Here is a 20,000-nt window from a genome sequence, read left to right as displayed (position 1 = left end):
TGCAATGAGCTGTTATGAAATGAATTTAATACGAAACACCCTAGTTTACCAATGCTCTTCCTTTTTTTAACTGTAAATTGTATGGTAATTTGTTGTTGCTTCCAAACAACACGACAATAACTTGATCTGTATATGCAGTGGCAACACACTGTTAACCAAGAAACAGTCATGTTTTTACAATATTATATAAATTTAAAACGATTGGTGCAGTCCGTGATTGTGCTGACTAGTGTGTGTGTGTTCTGTATTTATGTGTAAACCTTGCATAGCAGGTTGCAGATCCAGTATGGCACTGGCATATGTTATTGGAGTCTGCTGTGAAAGTTAGTCAGTGTGAGAGTAGCATCATTAAAGTTTGTGGATGTTTTATTTATTTATTTTCGCAGGGCTCTGGCCGACATGAACAATGACGGGAAGATGGACATGCATGAGTTTTCCATCGCAATGAAGCTGATTAAATTAAAGCTGCAGGGTCACCCTCTTCCTCCATCTCTGCCCCCCTCCATGAAGCAACAGCCCATCTCCATACCCCCGCCGACCCCTTTTGGTAAGAACACGCTTCTTCAGAGGACTTCATGTTTCAGGACACAGACTAATCATTTCGACTTAAGGTTCTAACCTCTGCCCTTCATTTGATTCAATATTTTTTAAACCAACCGTGTGCATCCTTATGGACGATTTTATCTTTTTAGGTTAGGGTTTTGTGATTGCTTTTGCTGTTTTAATGCACACCTTTAGCATCAATTTAGACAAAAGGTTTTTATTAAAAATTTTAAGACTTTTAATGCTTTTTATAAATTAGTTTTACACTCGAAGCTAAAAAATATTTCCTATTAGGACAAAATATCCTTGTTAAAACTCATTAAAATGTTAACATTTGTTCCTATTGGAATTTAACATGACAAATTTTATGTTTTTATTCCCAAGAGTTTTACATTTTTATGGGTTTTAGTTGATTTCAGTAGGAGTTTTTTTTGTTCTGAATGTTCTGAGAGGTACAAATCTGGGTAACTTGTGAAGAATAGATTTAGTAAGGGAGTAATGAGTAAAATAGTTTCTGATCTTTGACTTGCGTATAAAAATGTGATTGCTTTACCTTTAGTCAATGAAAAATGATTGGTTTAGTTTTTAATAAAGGTGTGACGAGACGCTTACTTGGAGACGAGACACGACATTGGGTTAACGAGACGAGATTTTTGTACTTTTTTTGGAATCCTCAATGATGAAATGTATGAATGGGAAGTAGTCTTTTATTCAACTGAAAAAAATCACTTAATGCAACAATTTAGGTGCTAATTAAACTTTTATTGAATGTTATTTTACTTCTGTTTTAATGAAAGGACATGCAAACACTGCAAATATTTTGCTATAAACTCTACTGACTAGACAAACTCTGAGCTGCTTAATGTGAGTATGAAGTATGGAGTAATAGGAGAAAGCTGTTTTAAGGAATTTGATACCGCACACAGATGAAAAGAAAACATCTGTTTTTTCCGGACAACATAAATGATGATAATGATAATGATGTGTCTGTGTGCGCACACACAGAGGAGATGTGTGTTGGTTTACTGGCTTAGTAGGTGCAGAGAATAGTGTCGAACAGCCGTATGTGTATGGCTTATTTTCTCTTATAGGCTACATAATAATGCAACAAAAATAGAAATGTTTTACGTTTTAATTTGATCTGTGTTTACAACGATTAAGTCTTTAAGCACTAAAGCACTTGATTTGTGGATTAAATCCAATCCTGCATCTAATCTTCAGTGCTAAAATCACCTTCACGCTCCATCACAACATCACAACTTTTCACCTTGACAAGAAATATCATCACGATTTAGTCTCCCGAGATCTTCAAGACCGAGATCTCGTCACACCCCTAGTTTTTAAAATTAATTTTTAAAATGGTCAGTGATGTTACTTAGAAGAAAATTCTTGAAAATAATTTTTGAAGAGTCTTTTTAGTCATCAGGGTTGGTGCTGGTAAAAAAAAAAGATCTAGTAAAAATAAAATATAATAAAATGTAATAATTTAAATAATAAATGATGATATTTTTGTATCTTTTTAATTGATGCAGAATTATTATTATAATATATATGTACATCTCATTTGAGAGAGTATTTCATTGGTCCCGATTTGATGTGAAACTGAAGTATGAGGTGACCTGAATAAAACCGTTGATACATTTATCTGGAAGTGACCAAATACAAGCTTTACGTCTATTTTATATCTCCTAAATGCAAGTTTTGTCACTGTTTTGATGTGCACTAGATTATAGATATCGTAAAAACTAAAAATACTGATAATAACTTTTAAGTTAAAATGTTAATTTCATGGGACTAAAAATAAAAATAGATGAGCTGTACATCATTATTATTAGAAATAGTATTACCCATCACTGTTATTACTCATTATAATTATTAATAATATGATTACCAAATGTAATTTAATATTATAAGATTAATTATTTGTTTGATTGCCCTCTGCAGGGATACCCTCTATGGGTGCAATGCCAGGCCTGCCAGCAGTGCCGCCCATGCCTCTGCCCCCTCTGCCTCCAGGAGTGCCAGGGATGGGTGTTTCTCCTCCACTGGGCGCATCGGTAACCCCACCCGTACCATCCCTCGCCAACGGAGCACCCGCAATGATACAACCCCTGAGTGGATTTTCACATCCAGGTAAAGTAAACACACACTCGCACCACCCAGACCAGCTTATGCAGTCTGGTGACTTTGGCAGGATCATTCATGGGTGTTTGTGTCTGTCTCTCAGGTGCCGTGCTCAACAAAACCCCCTCATTCAATCGCTCCAGTATCAAGCTACAGAAGGGCCAGTCTGTAGAGGCGCCCAGGTACATTCACAGATATGCAGACACACATACGAATGCACACACACAGGTTTGTTTTTGTGTATTCTGGGGACATTAAATTCATTTCTATTGTTTTTATACAGTACAAACTGTATATATTTTACCCCTAAACCCAACTCTCAAAGGGAACTGTACTGTTTTACTTTCTGAAAAATATATTTAGTATGATTTATAAGCCTTTTGAGAAATGAGGACATAAGCAATATCCTCGAAATTCACCACCTTCTTGTAATACCTGTCATATCCATGTCATTTGTGTCCTGATATGTCACATAAACACACACACACACACACACACACACACACTCGCCCATTGTATTCACAGTCATTTGGCAGATGTTAACATGCATGTTGTCTCTTCCTGTAGTGCTCCAGCTGCTCCTCCACCCGCTGACTGGGCCGTGTCTCAGTCCTCCAGACTTAAGTATCGCCAGCTCTTTAACAGCCATGATAAAATGATGAGCGGTTATCTCACAGGTATGCTGATCTTCACTCACATAATCACACTTGACAAGCATCAGACTATGAAATGCTGTTTGATTTGATTTTTCATTCAGGTTTCCACCCTCATCTCAATTAATTATATAGTTTTTAATACCTGCAATCAAATATTTGAGCAATTTTTTATTTTTGTAATTTTTGCAAGTTAGATAAATAACGGTTTTCATCAGTGTAAATAATAGTAAACGTGTATTCAGAGTAGTAATGAGTAATAATGATGCTGAAATTTCAGCATTGCCATCACAGAAATCAATTACATTTTAAAATAAATGAAAATTGAACAGTCATGTTAAAACTGTGTCAGAAATAATTTACAAATATTACAGTGTTTACTATATATTTGTCATTAAATAAATGCAGCCTTGATAAGGTTTAGACTTCAGTTAATTTCATCAGTCTGTTGATTCAACATATTTCAATTTAATTTCAGTTTTGCACCATCCATATTTTCTCATGAAAATGGAGCTATATGATTTGCAGGTTTGCAAAAATGACTATGGTTTGCGGAATTCAGAGTTCTTGTCATGAGTGAAAGTGGTTAGTCAGAGCAGCTTAGAGGAAAGAGAGCTTTGCTGATTCAACACAACCAGCTTTGTTTCCCCCTTTCATTCTCTTTTTCTCCCTTTCTGCCTCAGGTCCACAAGCCAGAACTATTCTGATGCAGTCCAGTCTACCACAAGCCCAGCTGGCCACCATCTGGTGCGGATCCAACCTGTTTTTTCTTGCTCTGTCTCTGTCTCGCATTAAAAACTCAAACAAATCTCTGAGTTCGGAGATTCGTATCAGTGTAAACACACGGATTGGTATCTGGTTATTGTTTTGAGTATATCCAACTGTTGTTTTGATTTCTTTTAACATGCTGTTCTCAGATCTGTGTATGGCCTAAGGCTTTGTTTACTCTTGATGTTAACACAGCTGAACTGCTCACACGTGGACCAGCATAATAAATCGCTGTTTTGCCGTCTACCTGTTTCTCCCTGTAGGAATCTGTCAGATATAGATCAGGACGGGAAGTTGACTGCTGAAGAGTTTATTTTGGCCATGCACTTGATCGACATGGCCATGTCTGGTCTCCCTCTTCCCCCTTTGCTGCCGCCTGACCTTATACCTCCAACATTCAGGTGAGAGACTTCGACCAAACAAAACTAAAGTTACTCTGTTAGGCCTTGATCACACCAAACACACTTTTTGCATTGAGAGGCTTCTCTTCTTGAATGATTTCTAATGGCGCGAGCATTTTAATGGCCTTGCAATTGAAAAAAAGTCAACTGTAATAGGAAAAAGCTTCCACCGTCAGTCACGTCTTTTTTAATCTCCGATAAAATGAAAGCAAAGGCAGGGTTTCCGTTGAGGAGACAGCAGTGTTTTTTTAAACAGGTGCTCACTGTTTTGAGATATCTGGAGCTGTATGATCATGAATATCACAATATAATTAAATATTACAATTATAACAATATCAACAGCAACGCTCGTGCACAATACACAGCTGATTCAATCATTGCCTAGCCACATAAAAAGCTGTTTTAAAAGTTTCTAATTTTGTTTTAAAGGGCCATGAAACCCCCTTGTTTCAGCAGGGTGTTTTCATACCTCTACTTTGGAAAAAGCCAGAAAAATGGGCGTGTCCAGCTCTTTTTAGGGAGAAGTGTCGGAGGAGCAAAAGAGGTGTGGTGTGGGAGTGTCTATTTGACCAAGCGCTGAGTTTCAGAGTCAAAACACACACAGGGGAGAAAGTGACTGTGTTTACATGGACATCTGTAATCGAATTATTTGCCAAATTATTAAATGGTGGACTTTAACTGCAGTTTGGCTCTTTCATTCAGGGAATTCATTCGTGCCCCTCGTGATAAATGAGATATTTGATTCGAGGAACTGCTGTTAGCGTATATTTTTTATGCAATGTTTGATACCGCACGGCAAATGAGAGAAAAAAATAAACTCTGCATTTCTCTGTAACTTAGATGAATCTCCATTTCCAGAAGACAAAAGCTCTCGGTTAAACAGTGTTCCTTAGACAGTTATTCACAAGTTATTCACTTAGACAGTTATAGACATGTTATTGTTGTCGCGCGTCGCGTCGCGTCGCATACACTGTAATCCACATGTGATTCCAGCTGCACTCTCACAGAGAGAAAATGAAAACAAAACTTCACTTCAGCAAATTAGGAAAGCAACACTTCACGCTTGTTTTGCCAACACAATGTGGTGTCTCTGCCGTGACGCCGTCTACACTGTAACATTAATGAATATTAATGAAGTTGCACAATAGAGCGCGCTGATTGGTTTGAACCAAGTCTTACTCATGCATTAATGCAGCACACTCAGAGACGTAATACGGTACTTCCAGGTACAGTCGCCCAGTCTACACGCTGGAATACACGCTATGATCTCAGGGCCGTGACGCAGCTTCAAAAATTCGTTTCAAACCGGAAGTACGAATTTGCTCGAAATAATGCTAAAAGTACCAAATTTCACTTTTTAGTGAGATATAGGTGTCCTAATAGTGTTTTTAGGAGTTTGGGACACATATACGACTGTCAACAGCTCAAAAAATGTGTTTTGGTGTTCCGTGACCCTTTAAAGGTTTTTAACAATAGATTTACATCCATCACACTTAAAAACTCATTGATTTGATCATAATATACTTAGCAGCCACAGATCTTTTCTTATAATGTCTGAAACGGTTAGTTCAAGGATCCCCTCATATTGCAAAGTGTAGACTTTTCTAGTTGGTTAGATGGTGTCATCTTATGTGATTGATTCACCACTTATGAGATATATCAGAAACCAAATGCCAGTTACTATATCTGAATTTCAGCTTCAGAGGGTTTCTTTTTGTCACATGAAAACACAGCGATGTGAACCATAACAATAGCATAAAAATTTTAAGTCCTCTCACTAGGGCTGGGCGATAAATCGATTTATCGATTAACTTAAGTGTGTAAGTTACACTGATTTGTTTGAATGAAAATTGGTTTTCGCTCTACATGCAACACTCTCCTCTGGGTTCCCGTAGTTCCCGCTGCATTTGCCATAAAAAACACTCACAAGCAAGATCTTGCGAAAACTCTGAGGAAAGTTGCACTCTATGAAATGGAAAAGTACACCGACGCACAAACACACCCGCCAAAAAAGGCATAATTAAGGGCTCTCAGCTTGTGTCTCATTCGTCATGAGACACAAGGATTTTAACCTGCGCTCCACACCCGATGTTTCTCACGATAAGAAGTAATAGATAAGACAATTAATAGACAAGACACGAATATGAAAGGAACTGTTAACGATCTAATGTTGGAGTTCAACATTGCTGTTTCTGAATAAATTACATGACCCAAAGAAAAAAACTCGCTCAATGCAGCGAATAATCCAGATGCAGCCGCCTGACGCAAATAAATGCAATACAATGTAAGCCACTAGCCTAGCATGAGTAATTAATATAAAATGAATAAACCTCTACATGTATGTACATGTTGAAATAAACCGTATAAAAATAATGGGGAAATAAATCACCTTGAAAAAGGTCCCCTTTTAACAATCATTATGAGTTTACTTTCACTGTAATTTTATAAATGGTTTAATTGATATTATTATTATTGTTATTATTATTATTATAAAAGTATTGAATACAATCTTGTTAAATTTGATCTTTTAATGACAGCTAGCAAGGTTCTTGAGGTAAAGGTTTTTTTTCTCTTGCATTTTTCTATATTATATAATTGTGATATGCTTAAGCTAATTATATAGGTTAATAACCTTAAACCTTTTTTTTGTAACCCTTAAAAAATTGTGTGTGAATAATAAAAAAAAAGCTATACATCATATATTATACATGCATTTCTGCACATATGCAATGATAAAATTAACATTTTGACTCTGGATGGATATAAACCTGGTGTTGGAGACCTTTAAAACTAAATTAGCAAACATGTAGGTCACATTAAAGCTTCCTTTTGCAATTAATTTACCATTAGCAACAACAAGCAGATGTGTAATTTATTTGTGCAACTATATTGAGCTTAAAAGTTTGACATCTGTTGTGCTTTTTGCCTCTTCTCTAGAATAAGAAGTCACCGCCCTACCTTGCACTTTACTTTTGCAATTTGACCTTATCATGTTAACAACAAATTTAAAACCGCTACAATACATGCCACATGAAAGACAAAGTCATGGTCTGCAAATGTTTGATACGTTTTATTTCCACATGACTCTTTTGCAATTAGAGACACTTGATGTTTCCATTCACTTAATGTTTTTTTTGTGTGTGTGCGTAGGAGAATGCGCTCTGGTAGTGGAGTGTCTGTGACCAGCATGCACTCGACAGACTTGCGGTCTCAGGAAGAGCCAGAGGAGGAGGAGAAAGAGGCCGAGAAAAAACTTCCAGGTCAGGAAACATTGGTTAAAGTTCATGTGGTCTCAGGTGACAAGTATACCCCAGAATTCAATTTGCACATTTTTTTATATGGATAGTCTTGATTATTTTTGCATTAATACCTTTCAGTGCAATATGTTGTGAGATCTGATACCAGTTACCTATATAAATGGAGAACATCCACTGCCAACAGAGGCTGTGTTAACTGTACATTTTCCACCATTAACTTACTTTTAAAAATGTTTTCCGTCATTTTGGCTGATAAAATATCAGGTTCCTGGTTTACATTTGCCTGCAGTACTTAAACAACATTATCAAAGTACACAATACACTTACACAATTACAAACTTACACACACAAAAAGATCTTAAAATAATAGTTTTAATAACTCATTTCTAACAATGGATTTATTTTATCTTTGCTATGATGACAGTACATACTATTTTACTAGATGTTTTTCAAGATACTAGTATTCAGCTTAAAGCACAATTTAAAGGCTTAAAGGTGCAGTAGGTGATCTTCCACAATGCTAACAGCTTAGCATAAATCTCTGAATCACAGTCCCTCCCCTGTCAATCAGAGCCACGCCTTCTGAAACACGAGCACGCGCACCTTAAAGATGACAGCAGAAGAACCCTCTCTCATGTGTTAAAAGCGACAAGTGCTTGACTGGTGGCATGCAGGAATTACACTCATTACTAAACCAAACTGACATGCTATTTCAGAGCGGATATTCAGAGTAGCATGGTAAACAATATAAGGACAGCACCACAGGTTGTCATTGTTTAAAAATGAACCACTGGGATGTGAATATAAAACCATCTTCACCTCAGTAAAGCTGGCTAGGCGGAATAGCGCTATTTACTTGTGTTTTGTTGTTAAACTAAATAAAATCTACATTATAGATGATGTAAAAAGACCTTATGAAACTGAAAATAGTCACAGCAATCTTTCATCTGAAGATTTTAGTGGCTGAACAAGACTTCTGTGCGGATATAACCCATTTGTAACAACAACATCAAACGTTACATCAGCTTTGCGTGAAGCTAAAATAGTTTTTAAACAGAACATTACCTGTCTTAGAGAAATACTTCAGCCATGGTGTCATCCTTTCTCCAGTGTGAAACGCTAACTCCAATATTGATTCAGGTTTTTATAAAGTTTTGATTCAGCATGTTTTTACAGTCTCTCTCTCCCTCTCTCTCTCTCCCTCTCTCTCTCTCTCTCTCTCTCTCTCTCTCTCTCTCAATTCAATTCAATTCAATTTAATAATTGCTTTATTGGCATGACAAATGTTACAAATGTATTGCCAAAGCAGTTATAAAGTTTACATAAAAAGTAACATATATATATATATATATATATATATATATATATATATATATATATATATATATATATATATATATATATAGTACACACAGTAAATAGTAGTAAAAAAATATATTTATATATAATTAAATAAAATATCAACAATACATCATATTATTCAATATATCACATTAATATTCAATATATTATATTATTATTCAACATATCATATTATACAAATCAATACAAAAATAGATCAGAATAAACTGTACATTTAACAATCAACATTTTAGGATAAAACAGTAATAAAAACAATAATAATCAGTATATTTACAATGATTCATTTAAAATCACCTAGGTGTGTGTGTGTCTGTCTCTCTTTCTCTCTCTCTCTCTCTCTCACTCATGAACGCGGAATGCACAAACAGCGGAGCTGCGTACAAACGGCGGAGCAGTTGTTCAAATCTGCATTTGCTGACAGACAGTTTGGGCTACTTATCGGAATTATGGGAGATGCCAGCCCGACTCTATTTAATTGGATAAACATTTTTTAGTTTTATATCTTATTCAGAGTATAAAAATATGTATAAATACATTTAGATCATTTACTTTAATCAATACTATTGGAATGTGTAGAGACTTTCAACCAGCACAGCAAAAAGTGTTTCTAGAGACAATCACCTGCTGCACCTTTAACTATTTATTAGGCAAGTTAGAGTAATTGGGCAAGTCATTTGTATAACGATGATTTGTTCTGTAGACAATTGAAAAAATATAAATTGCTTAACGGGGCTAATAATATTAAAAACGGCTTTTATTCCACCCAAAACATAAGACTTTTTCCAGAAGAAAAAAATATAGAAAATACTGTGAAAATGTCAAAAATTTATATATTAAAAAAAGAAAAAAAATTCACAGGTGGGCGAATAATTCTGACTTGCACTGTACATGCACACTGATACCTGTTATTGTTTTCACAAATATGCATGCAAAATTTAAAGGGGCTAAATGCTAATTAAATGGTCTTTTGCAGCATGAAATGTTGTACATCAATCTCCTAAAATTGTTTCCATAATTTCCCTTCAGTCACATTTGAGGATAAGAAACGAGAGAACTTTGAGCGCGGAAACCTGGAGTTGGAGAAACGTCGACAGGCACTTCTGGAGCAGCAGAGGAAAGAGCAGGAGCGACTGGCGGCGCTGGAGAAAGAAGAGCAGGAGCGGAAGGAGAGGGAACGACTGGAGCAGGAGAGACGCAGACAGCAGGAGCTGGACAAACAGCTGGAGAGACAGAGGGAGCTGGAGCGACAGCGGGAGGAGGAGAGACGCAAGGAGATCGAGAGAAGAGAGGTGCGTTCTCAAGTTCTCGGAAATCCATGAGTGAAAAGTAGGGCCTGACAGAATCTGCTGACATTTGTTGCTATTTCTGCTGAGAATTTTGTTAAAAATCTGTGGATTTATGCGGAAATGTTGTGGGAGTATCGTAACTAAAAACTTAATATATGAAATAAAAATTAATAACTTTTATTTAATGTTTTTACAATGCAAATCGAATTAGATCCACTCAAACAAAGCAAATCTTTCATATAATATATCGACTAAACGACAGAAAATATTACTTTACAAACTGTATTGTAAATAAATCAAATGAACGTTTTCATATCAGTCAATAATATTACTGAAAATAGTTTAAAAACTGAATAAATATAAATTTACACAAGTAAATAAATAGACTCAGTGATGGGCCAAAAATCCGTGGATTTCTGCGCTCACAGATTCCGTGTGGGCCTAGTGATAAGTAGTGCTGAACAATATATTGTGATAAGTATGGTTATCGCGATAATAGCATATGCAATGATTGTATCGCTGTTGTGTGTAATTGAATTACATTTTATTTAATACATTGGTTGATTTTAGCTACAGTTAAAGTCAGAATTATTATTCCTTTAAAATACTTTTACATTTTTACCCAATTTATGTTCAACAGAGTTTTTTTCAACACACTTCTGAGCAAAATAGTTTTAATAACTCATTTCTAATAACCGATTTCTTTTATCTTTGCCATGATGACAATATGTGCTATTTTACTAGATATTTTTAAGATACTATTGTCTATTGTTCAGCTCAAAGTGCAATTTGAAGACTTAATTAGGTTAATTAGGCAAGTTATTGTATAATGATGGTTTGTTCTGTAAAAATCTAAAAATATATCTGCTTAAGAGGACTAATAATATTGACCTTAAAATGTTTTTTTTTAATGTTAAACTGCTTTTATTCTAGTCAAAATTAAATGAATAAGACTTTCTCTAGAGGAAAAAAAATATTGTAGGAAATACTGTGAAAAAATCCTTGCTCTGTTAAACAATATTTGGCAATCATTTGAAAAAGAAAAAAAGGAATGTGAAAAATTCTGACTTCAACTGTGAATTTGACCATTCAGATGGCGTCTTTCTATCTTTCTCCCCACCTCCCTAGTAGCTGCTGTTCTGCTATTGGCTAGAGTGGCCCAAATGTGAATCTAGAGCTGAAAATAAACACTAATAGCGGGAGTCGAAAAATTACAACAGCCAATCAGAGTAGAAATATCTGCTTTTCACTCATTCATAGTGTTTTAAAGATAGATCTTTGCACCTCAGCACAGGTTTTTAGTCTGAATTGGAATTAATTAGATCTGTATAAATATATTTTACCCATTTAATTTAATATAGCTAAACACTTTAACAAAAACACTTTAATGTATGTTTTTAAAAGGAATCACTAGGATAAATTTGAAGTTATTTATCAAACATTATATTGAGAAAAATCATGTTTAACTTTGTATTTAACGGAATTTTATTGATTTATTTGTAATATTTTATATATTTGTTTGTGTGCCATCTCTTAATGAATTATGAAGTTGTTCTATCATGTAGTGTTTTTATGCAAATTGATCTTGCCATGAAATAGCCATAAGTTGCTCATGTGGCAATAAATAAATAAACGATTTTGTGTGTTTGAAGGCTGCTAAACGGGAGCTGGAGCGACAGAGGCAGCTGGAGTGGGAGAGGACGCGCAGACAGGAGCTGCTCACCCAAAGGAACAGAGAACAGGAGAACATCGTCCTGCTTAAAGCACGGAAGAAAACTCTCGAGTTTGAGCTGGAGGCTCTGGTATGTGCACTTTCATCACTCAGAAAAATAATTGTCTTAACTACTTACTTGGAATGAGCCGAAACAACACAATTCTTGAGATATTTTTTGGAGACAACTTACTTTTTTTTGTTCTATCCACTTAAACTTGTCAAAACCAATGAACTTAATTTATTTGTGTTGGGACATCGTGAATGACTTGTTTTTGACCCTGCATTTTTACAGTGGTGGTTAACACTTTTAAATACGTAGGGTATAAACAATTAATTTTGCTTGATCAAATAACATCCTTAAAATCATCTGAAATAACACAATTCTCAAGTTTTTTGGGGAGCAACTTAATTGTTTTCTGTTCAGTTCACTTAAAGTAAAAAAAAAAACTAACAAATTTTAGGTTGTTTTAACACCAATCGATTGCATTTTTACAGTATGTAGAACAAATTTAAAGTGCCATATATATATATATATATATATATATATATATATATATATATATATATATATATATATATATATATATACACACAGTTGAAGTCAGAATTATTAGTCCCCCTAAATTATTAGCCCCCTGTTTATTTTCAACACATCTCTAATCATAATAGTTTTATTAAGTAAATAATATTTGACTTGATATTTTTCAAGACACGTCTTTACAGGTTAAAGTGGAATTTAAAGGCTTAACTAGGTTAATTAGGTTAACTAGGCAGGTTAGGTTAATTAGACAAGTTATTGTGTAACGATGGTTTGTTCTGTAGACTATCGAAAAAAATATATGGCTTAAAGGGGCTAATAATTTTGACCTTCAAATGTTTTTTTTTTATTAAAAACGGCTTTTATTCTAGCCAAAATAAAACAAAATAACACAAATAAGACTTTCACCAGAAGAAAAAATATTATTAGTTATACTGTGAAAATTTCCTTGCGTTGTTAAACATCATTTGGTAAATATTTAAAAAAATCCAAAAAAATAAATAAATAAATAAATTAAAGGGGGCTTAATAATTCTGTGTAATTCTGACTTCAAGTGTGTGTGTGTGTGTGTGTGTGTGTGTGTGTGTCTGTCTGTCTGTCTGTCTGTCTGTCTGTCTGTCTGTCTGTCTGTCTGTCTGTCTGTCTGTCTGTCTGTCTGTCTGTCTGTGTGTGTGCGTGCGTGCGTGTGTGTGTGTGTGTGTGTGTGTGTGTGTGTGTGTGTACATTTTTTTTGATGTAGTGTGTAATATACAAGGTTTTCATGGGCCTTAAATAGCTTTTACCTTCTGATCTTTCCCATAGTGAAGTAGTCCACATTTAAAGTAAATTTACAGAAAAGTTATTTCTATAATCAAATGGTTGAATCTGAAGTATTCAAGAGTTAAAATGATTATTAATAATAATTACAATTATTAGCACATTAATTTAAAATGAAGATCAGTGTGTTTTCTTTGAAATTATTTAGCTATAAACACAACTCTTCATGTGCTGCCTAGACATTATTCAAAGTTCTCAAGATATTGCTTTATTGTTTTCTCTTTGTTCCCATTGTTTTAAGTTCTCTGTAGTTGGTGATAAACGGGTCTTTAAAAAGTCTAAAATTTACTTTCTTAAAACCTACCGAAACTCTGAATACAGTTGTTTGTGAATGTAAAAGGTTTTAAAGTGCACAATGAAGGGAGTTATTGTCTCCCAAAAGTTGTCTTTAATTCCAGTTTTATTTTCTTTACATGATAAACGATGATAAAATCAACCTTTTGACTTGAAGATGGATGTAAACCAATTATAAGAGACCTTTAAAACAAAGCTAAGAGACTTGTAGGTCACATTAAAGCTTCCTTTTGCAATTATTGTATCATTAGCTTTCCCAGTGATGGGTTGCAGCTGGAAAGGCATCCCGTGCGTAAAACATATGCTGGATAAGTTGGCAGTTCATTCCGCTGTGTCGACCCGGGACTAATTAAGGGACTAAGCCAAAAAGAAAATGAATGAATGAATGAATCATTAGCAACATCAACCGTGACTAATCTATTTGAGCAGGCCCACATGCATATTGAGCTTAATAGTTTGACATTTGTTGTGCTTTTTGCTTCTTCTCTAGAATGATAAGAAGTCTCAGTTGGAGGGGAAACTGCAGGATATTCGGTCCCGTCTCTCGATTCAGAGGCATGAGATCGAGACCACCAATAAGACTCGGGAGCTCCGCATTGCAGAGATCACAAGCCTGCAACAGCAGCTGCAGGTGTGCACTCTGGCTTACAAACTGAAGCATCATCAGCATCCTTTCAGCGTTTGAATTAGCCTCGCTTCTCTAGTTGGGGTGTTTGTTTTTTGAGTGTGTGTAAAAAAAGTGGAAGTTTAAACTTGTCGTGATTTGAGACTAGTGCTTCAATCTATGCATCTATAATATATGTATGTGTATTTATGTATTAGTGCTGGGCAAAATGAATTTCATCCAAAATATAAGTTTGTTTTGACAATGTAGACTGATTGGCCACTTTATTAAGTACACCTTACTAGTACCGCGTTGGACCCCCTTTTGCCTTCAATACTGCCTTAATCCTTGATGGCGTAGATTCAACAAGGTACGCAGTTGCTGCAGATTTATCGGCTGCACATCCATGATGCGAATATCCCGTTCCACCACATACTAGAGGTGCTCTATTGGATTAAGATCTGGTGACTGTGGAGGCCATTTGAGTACAGTGAACTCATTGTCATGTTCAAGAAAGCAGTCTGACATGATTCACGGTTTATGATATGGCGCGTTATCCTGCTGGAAGTAGCCATCAGAAGATGAGTACGCTGTGGTCATAAAGGGATGGACATGGTCAGCAATGATACACAGGTAGGCTGTAGCAGAGACATGATGCTTAATTGTTAATAATGGGACAAAAGTGTGCCAAGAAAATGTATCATTACACCACTCCACCACCAGCCTGAACTGTTGATACAAGGCAGGATGGATCCAAATTCTGACCCTACCATCTGAATGTTGCAGCAGAAATCGAGACCAAGCAAAGATTTTCCAATCTTCTATTGTCTAATTTGTACAAACTTTTATTTTGGATGTAATTAATTGTTGCCGAGCACTTGTATGCATGTAGGTCTGTGTGTATATGTGCGAATAGATAACAGAATTCAAATTGTTCTGTGTATAAATGTTTCCAAGTAATCAGAGAATTTTATAAGTTTTCTCTCTCTTTTTTTCCTCATCAGGAGTCTCAGCAGTGGTTGAGTCGCTTGATTCCTGATAAACAGTGTCTGAATGACCAGCTGAAGCAGGTTCAGCAGAACAGTCTGCACAGTAAGAGCATTTTCCTCAGTGCAGTTTTCAGTTCATGTCTAGCTCAGTGTAAAAAAAGCAACTTAAAAGGGCTTGGAAAGCTGTAAGCATTATGGGGCAAAGCAGGGGAAAAAAAGGAAAACTGCTATCTGTCAGTGGCCCATACTGACTTGAGTATCCAAAGTAAATTGAGTAGAAATGCAAGATGTTTATATTTAAGGAGTGCTTATTTTAAATTTAGGCACACACAGATACCTACACTGAAAAAGTCCTCGGGAACTAGAGCATTTGAAATTAGTATTTTTATCAGTGTTTGAGTGCTGTGTCAATCTGCTAACGGATCCGCTGATAGACTCTGCTTTCAAATGCTTCAGTGTCTAAGCGCTCTTGTAAACTGGTGATCATTAAAGCCAATCACAGTCATATCTGCTTTGTTTGTAAACACAATGGCCATTTAGCAGTGTTTGCAGATCAAATAAAAAAAATATATAAAATTTTAATTTTATTTGTCTCATAAACAGTATGATATGTAATCACATGCTTACACAACTACTGGTGACCTTACCAATAAATAATAAGAAAAATTTAAATGTGAAGTAAAGAAAAGCTATCTATACAAACATAGAAGCATAGAGTTTCGCTCAGTAACACTCACATTTTTTTTTACATTTTGTGTAGAAGTTGGTACTTCTGACACAACTACCATCAAATACCAACACCTGACTACTGCTTAACCAAATCATACAGAAGCAGGATCTTCTCATAATTATTCTCAAGTACTCTCAGTCCTACGCCAGGTCAACACCAGTGATGCTGCTTGATATTTTAAACCTCAAAATTAGCCAATTGTTCCTTGCAAATAAAGCTAACAGATGCTAACATCGTCCTAATTGATGTTCAACAAATAAATCTGCTCTAAAAGTTAGTCTGGGTTTTCAAGACATATAAAGACCTTGAACTCTTGTTAAAAAAATGTTTTTTGGTCTAAAATTCTGTCAATTTTTTTTCTGTCAAACTGTCAAAAAAAAAAAAAAAGGTAAAAATGTGTCACTTTATTTGATGTTTTTGTGCAAACGTTAGTCTGTTTTATGCTGGAATTTGCTTTGAGGGCAAATTAATGATGCATTTTCCAGACTTAAATGCTTAATATTGTTGGCAGATTTAATAAAAAACAAACTCATCTGTTTGTTGCTGGAATCTTGGCTTCTGTTTTCTGCCATAATAATTCAAAACTCCTGTAAAATTGGTGAGGTTCAAACTGATTTTCATCCCAACACGTCTTTGTTTTGCAAAACATTTTAAATTCTGAATACTCAAATCAATGTGTGTAGTAGTTTTGACCTTTACCTGACCTATGTGGATCATTAGTAACATTTAAACCTAATTATTATCTGTCCAATGAGTTATCGACTTCTTGCGTTTAGCACTTCATGTACAATGTTATGAATGTTGAATTGTTGTTGTAAATGTAGATTTAGTGAACTCACTGGCTGTTAAAACTTATTAAATAAAGCTTATCTTTTTATACAGGATGGATCATGAGGATGGTAATCTCTCGGGATTCCCTTTTAACAGTTGTCTGCTTATTTCTGCTTTGTAGGAGACTCTTTGAACAGTCTTCAGAGGGCCATTGAAATGAAAGAATCCACCAAACAGCAGCTGAAAGAACAGCTGGATGCTGTGGAGAAGGAAACTCGCTCCAAACTATTGGAGATCGACGCCTTCAACACACAGCTGAAGGTAAGGAAGCTCTAAACACTCTCTCAAACACACACACGCAGACAGCTCTAGAAGATCTCCCACATACTTCTCTTGCGTAGATTTAGTTTGTATTATGTTTATGTTTTGTATTGTGTGTGTGCAGGGTGCAAAATTAACATTTGTGCCAAAATTCAAGTAAACGCTTGTCTAATTTATGACCAATTTATTGTAACTATGACATAATATATTAGTTTAAAGGTGCTGTATGTAAGTTCCCGGATTGAAAATGTGTTTTCCGTGCCGGAACGCAGACTTCGTTTTGGTTCTTTTACCCTGCCCAATGCCAGTTTAGCCAATTATATTTCAGCGCCCCGGGTTGTCTTGGTGGAAAAACGCGTATTTCATTCATTTGTTCAGAAAGGCTCTGACGGCATGCGCCTGTGACCAAAATGCGACCTCCAGTGGAAAGTAGCAAACTCCAAAATGAGACGCAGATTCAGAGTTCCACATGAGGTTATTAATTAGCAAATAATATAAATATTACGACTGTAAACATTAGGTGAGCAGGTTACATTGTCCTAACAACACGCTAATTGACGAGATATGAAATGATAAGCAATTTGGCACCAGCCAAAACACGACAGAAATTTAAATACAGCCATTTAGAAGGACAGAATGTGCACTCACTCACGAAATAGTTACGTTTATAATCTGTTTAATACATATTAACCCTCTTCAACATTATTAGATGTGCATGCTGAATCACTCACATGTTTTTAGTTCTAAAGTTCAATTTCAAACAGTTTATTTTCAAGGTCTGAGGTGAACTATCTACTGCTGCTTTTAGTATAAGGCAATAAATGTCATGTAAAATGGCATTCAAGCTCATATTGTTAGCAATTATCACTGAATAAAGCACATGAGGTTTACCAGAGGTGATCATTGTATTGTGTTGTTCAGCTCCAAGAAATAGTAGCCGTTTCTAATATATCAATTCAAGGTGTTGTTTACAATAAATACTCATTGTAATATGGAAAATATTCTTTCTATCGGGTGCCGTTGCTTTTATATAGAACACTACTTAAATCAGCCTTTAGGCTCTATCGTCAGACTCGCTCCTGTTAGTCAATCTGGCAACCTGTCCTTGTTTGTTTTGATCTGCGATTATAATTACTGGGTGTCAAACTTACATACGGCACCTTTAATAATTAGCATTTCTGATGCAAGCAAATTAAATGATTGATGGACATCAATATAGTTTTTTATTTGGGCCAAAACATATGACACTTTTTTTAACAGTTTGTGGTTAAGAAAATTGCTAAGAATCTATCTCATGGTTCTCAAGGCTGTATTTATTTTATTAAAAAAAAAAAACAGTGAAATGGCAGTAACCCATGTGTGTCACACGAAATCATTTTAATATATCTTTATCAATATATATATCTTTAATTAATGCTGAACATAGTTGAGCTGCCTAACATTTTAATTTTTTTATGATGCACTAATCAATAAAAACAGCATTTATTGGAAATAAAAATCATCTGTACTATAACTTTTAATAAATGCAAACTTTCAGAATAAGTTAAAATTTCTTTATAATCAAAAAGTCAATTTATTAAATGCAAACTGCTTTATCATTGCCAATACAAAAATAAAGTAATAATGTTACTTTTGAACCCTGTGTGTGTGTGTTTGTGTGATTAAAAGAGGAAGTAGGAGAAAGCATTATATTGACCTTCTTCCCATGCACACTTCATGTCTGCTAAGACCTCTTTGTAATGCCATACGTGCCTTCGATCAGACTTAGAGAGTGTGATAAAGCAGAAACATTTCACTACATCACACCATCTCTTGTTCCTTTCTCACTGTATCTGCCTGCTGCTCACTCTTTCACCTTCGTCCTGCGTTCATCCTGGTCGACTCCCTCTCCACCTCACCTACTATCCGTGTTTATACGGCTTGCCTGGCCCTCTTTGTTCTGGCTTGACCGCGCTTCGCCGCTCCCTTTACCCCTCGTGGTGTTGCAGTCCTTGGGGCTCTTCTATCAGAGCCATGCAACCAGGATGGAGAACCTGCAGTTGGAGCTGCTTGTTGAAGATCAGAGGGGGCTACAGGTAGACTGCCTAAAAATGAGCTTAACCCCCTCAAAAACTACCAGCACCAAACTGTTCCCCTCTACTCACAGCACTATGCTCTCTGTTGCCCTTCATGAGGGAAGTTGGAGTAGCACCCTTCCAGTTGTGTCTTGTCTTGACTACTTCCCTTTACTAAGCCATCAACAGGACTCAGCAATCAAGATATGTTTTATCTGCTCAGGTTTTTGTTGTAGCCCTGTGGTTACATTATGGATAATTTTATTTAATAATTATAATAATTGCTCAGTTAAAAAATCAGCTGATTTAAATACACACAGTTAACGATAGTGATGGGATGTTTAGATCATTTTACTGACTCGAATCTTTGAGTCCCGCTTGTCAAGATGAACATCTTATTTCAAGTCATTTCCTTCAATTTGCCAAAATATTACTAAATGTTATGAGTTGCTTCCAAACACCTCTACAACAAGCCCAAAATATTGGTCACATGACAAACAAGTCATAGCTAGAATGCTATAAGAAAGAGAAAATAGTATTTTTTTATTGTTTACCTGGTCTTTTGTCTATGATTAGCTCAGCTCAACTCTTCTGACGGGTCTTCAAATTTAAGATGTTCATTCACGTGACACTGACAGTCCTATATATGCTTATCCAATGCACATAATCTGATCCATTTAACAATTCATTAAAAAAAATAACACAAAATAATATAAACAGATGTTCAAAAGTTTAAGAAATAGTGATGCTTTTAATCTTGTTCTTTGTTCAATCT

General features: G+C 35.4%; 1 protein-coding gene across 12 annotated transcripts in view; it reads left to right on the top strand.

Moving 5' to 3' along the window:
• The window catches only part of itsn1 (intersectin 1 (SH3 domain protein)), a 90,162-nt gene that overhangs the window by 31,242 nt on the left and 38,920 nt on the right, over positions 1–20,000 (top strand). For 6 of the 12 annotated variants that reach the window (XR_015475548.1, XM_087235257.1, XM_087235256.1 and 3 more), the window contains exons 5-17: positions 387–547; positions 2,488–2,676; positions 2,771–2,849; positions 3,235–3,344; positions 4,004–4,067; positions 4,352–4,489; positions 7,640–7,749; positions 10,135–10,397; positions 12,047–12,196; positions 14,247–14,387; positions 15,365–15,452; positions 17,032–17,171; positions 19,160–19,246. Coding sequence is in view for 10 of the 12 variants with exons in the window: in XM_087235257.1 (XP_087091383.1) it covers positions 387–547; positions 2,488–2,676; positions 2,771–2,849; positions 3,235–3,344; positions 4,004–4,067; positions 4,352–4,489; positions 7,640–7,749; positions 10,135–10,397; positions 12,047–12,196; positions 14,247–14,387; positions 15,365–15,452; positions 17,032–17,171; positions 19,160–19,246 (1,720 nt within the window). In the remaining 2 variants the exon portion in view is untranslated. The remainder of the gene's footprint in view (positions 1–386; positions 548–2,487; positions 2,677–2,770; positions 2,850–3,234; positions 3,345–4,003; positions 4,068–4,351; positions 4,490–7,639; positions 7,750–10,134; positions 10,398–12,046; positions 12,197–14,246; positions 14,388–15,364; positions 15,453–17,031; positions 17,172–19,159; positions 19,247–20,000) is intronic. The other 6 variants (XR_015475549.1, XM_087235259.1, XM_087235258.1 and 3 more) reach the window with 2 other exon arrangements.

This window comes from Danio rerio, chromosome 1, assembly GCF_052040795.2.
Source record: "Danio rerio strain M-AB ecotype USA chromosome 1, GRCz13ab, whole genome shotgun sequence".
In the NCBI taxonomy this organism is placed as follows: Eukaryota; Metazoa; Chordata; class Actinopteri; order Cypriniformes; family Danionidae; genus Danio; species Danio rerio.
The sequence above is the reverse complement of the archived record's forward strand: the minus strand, read 5'-3'. Positions and strand labels throughout refer to the sequence as shown.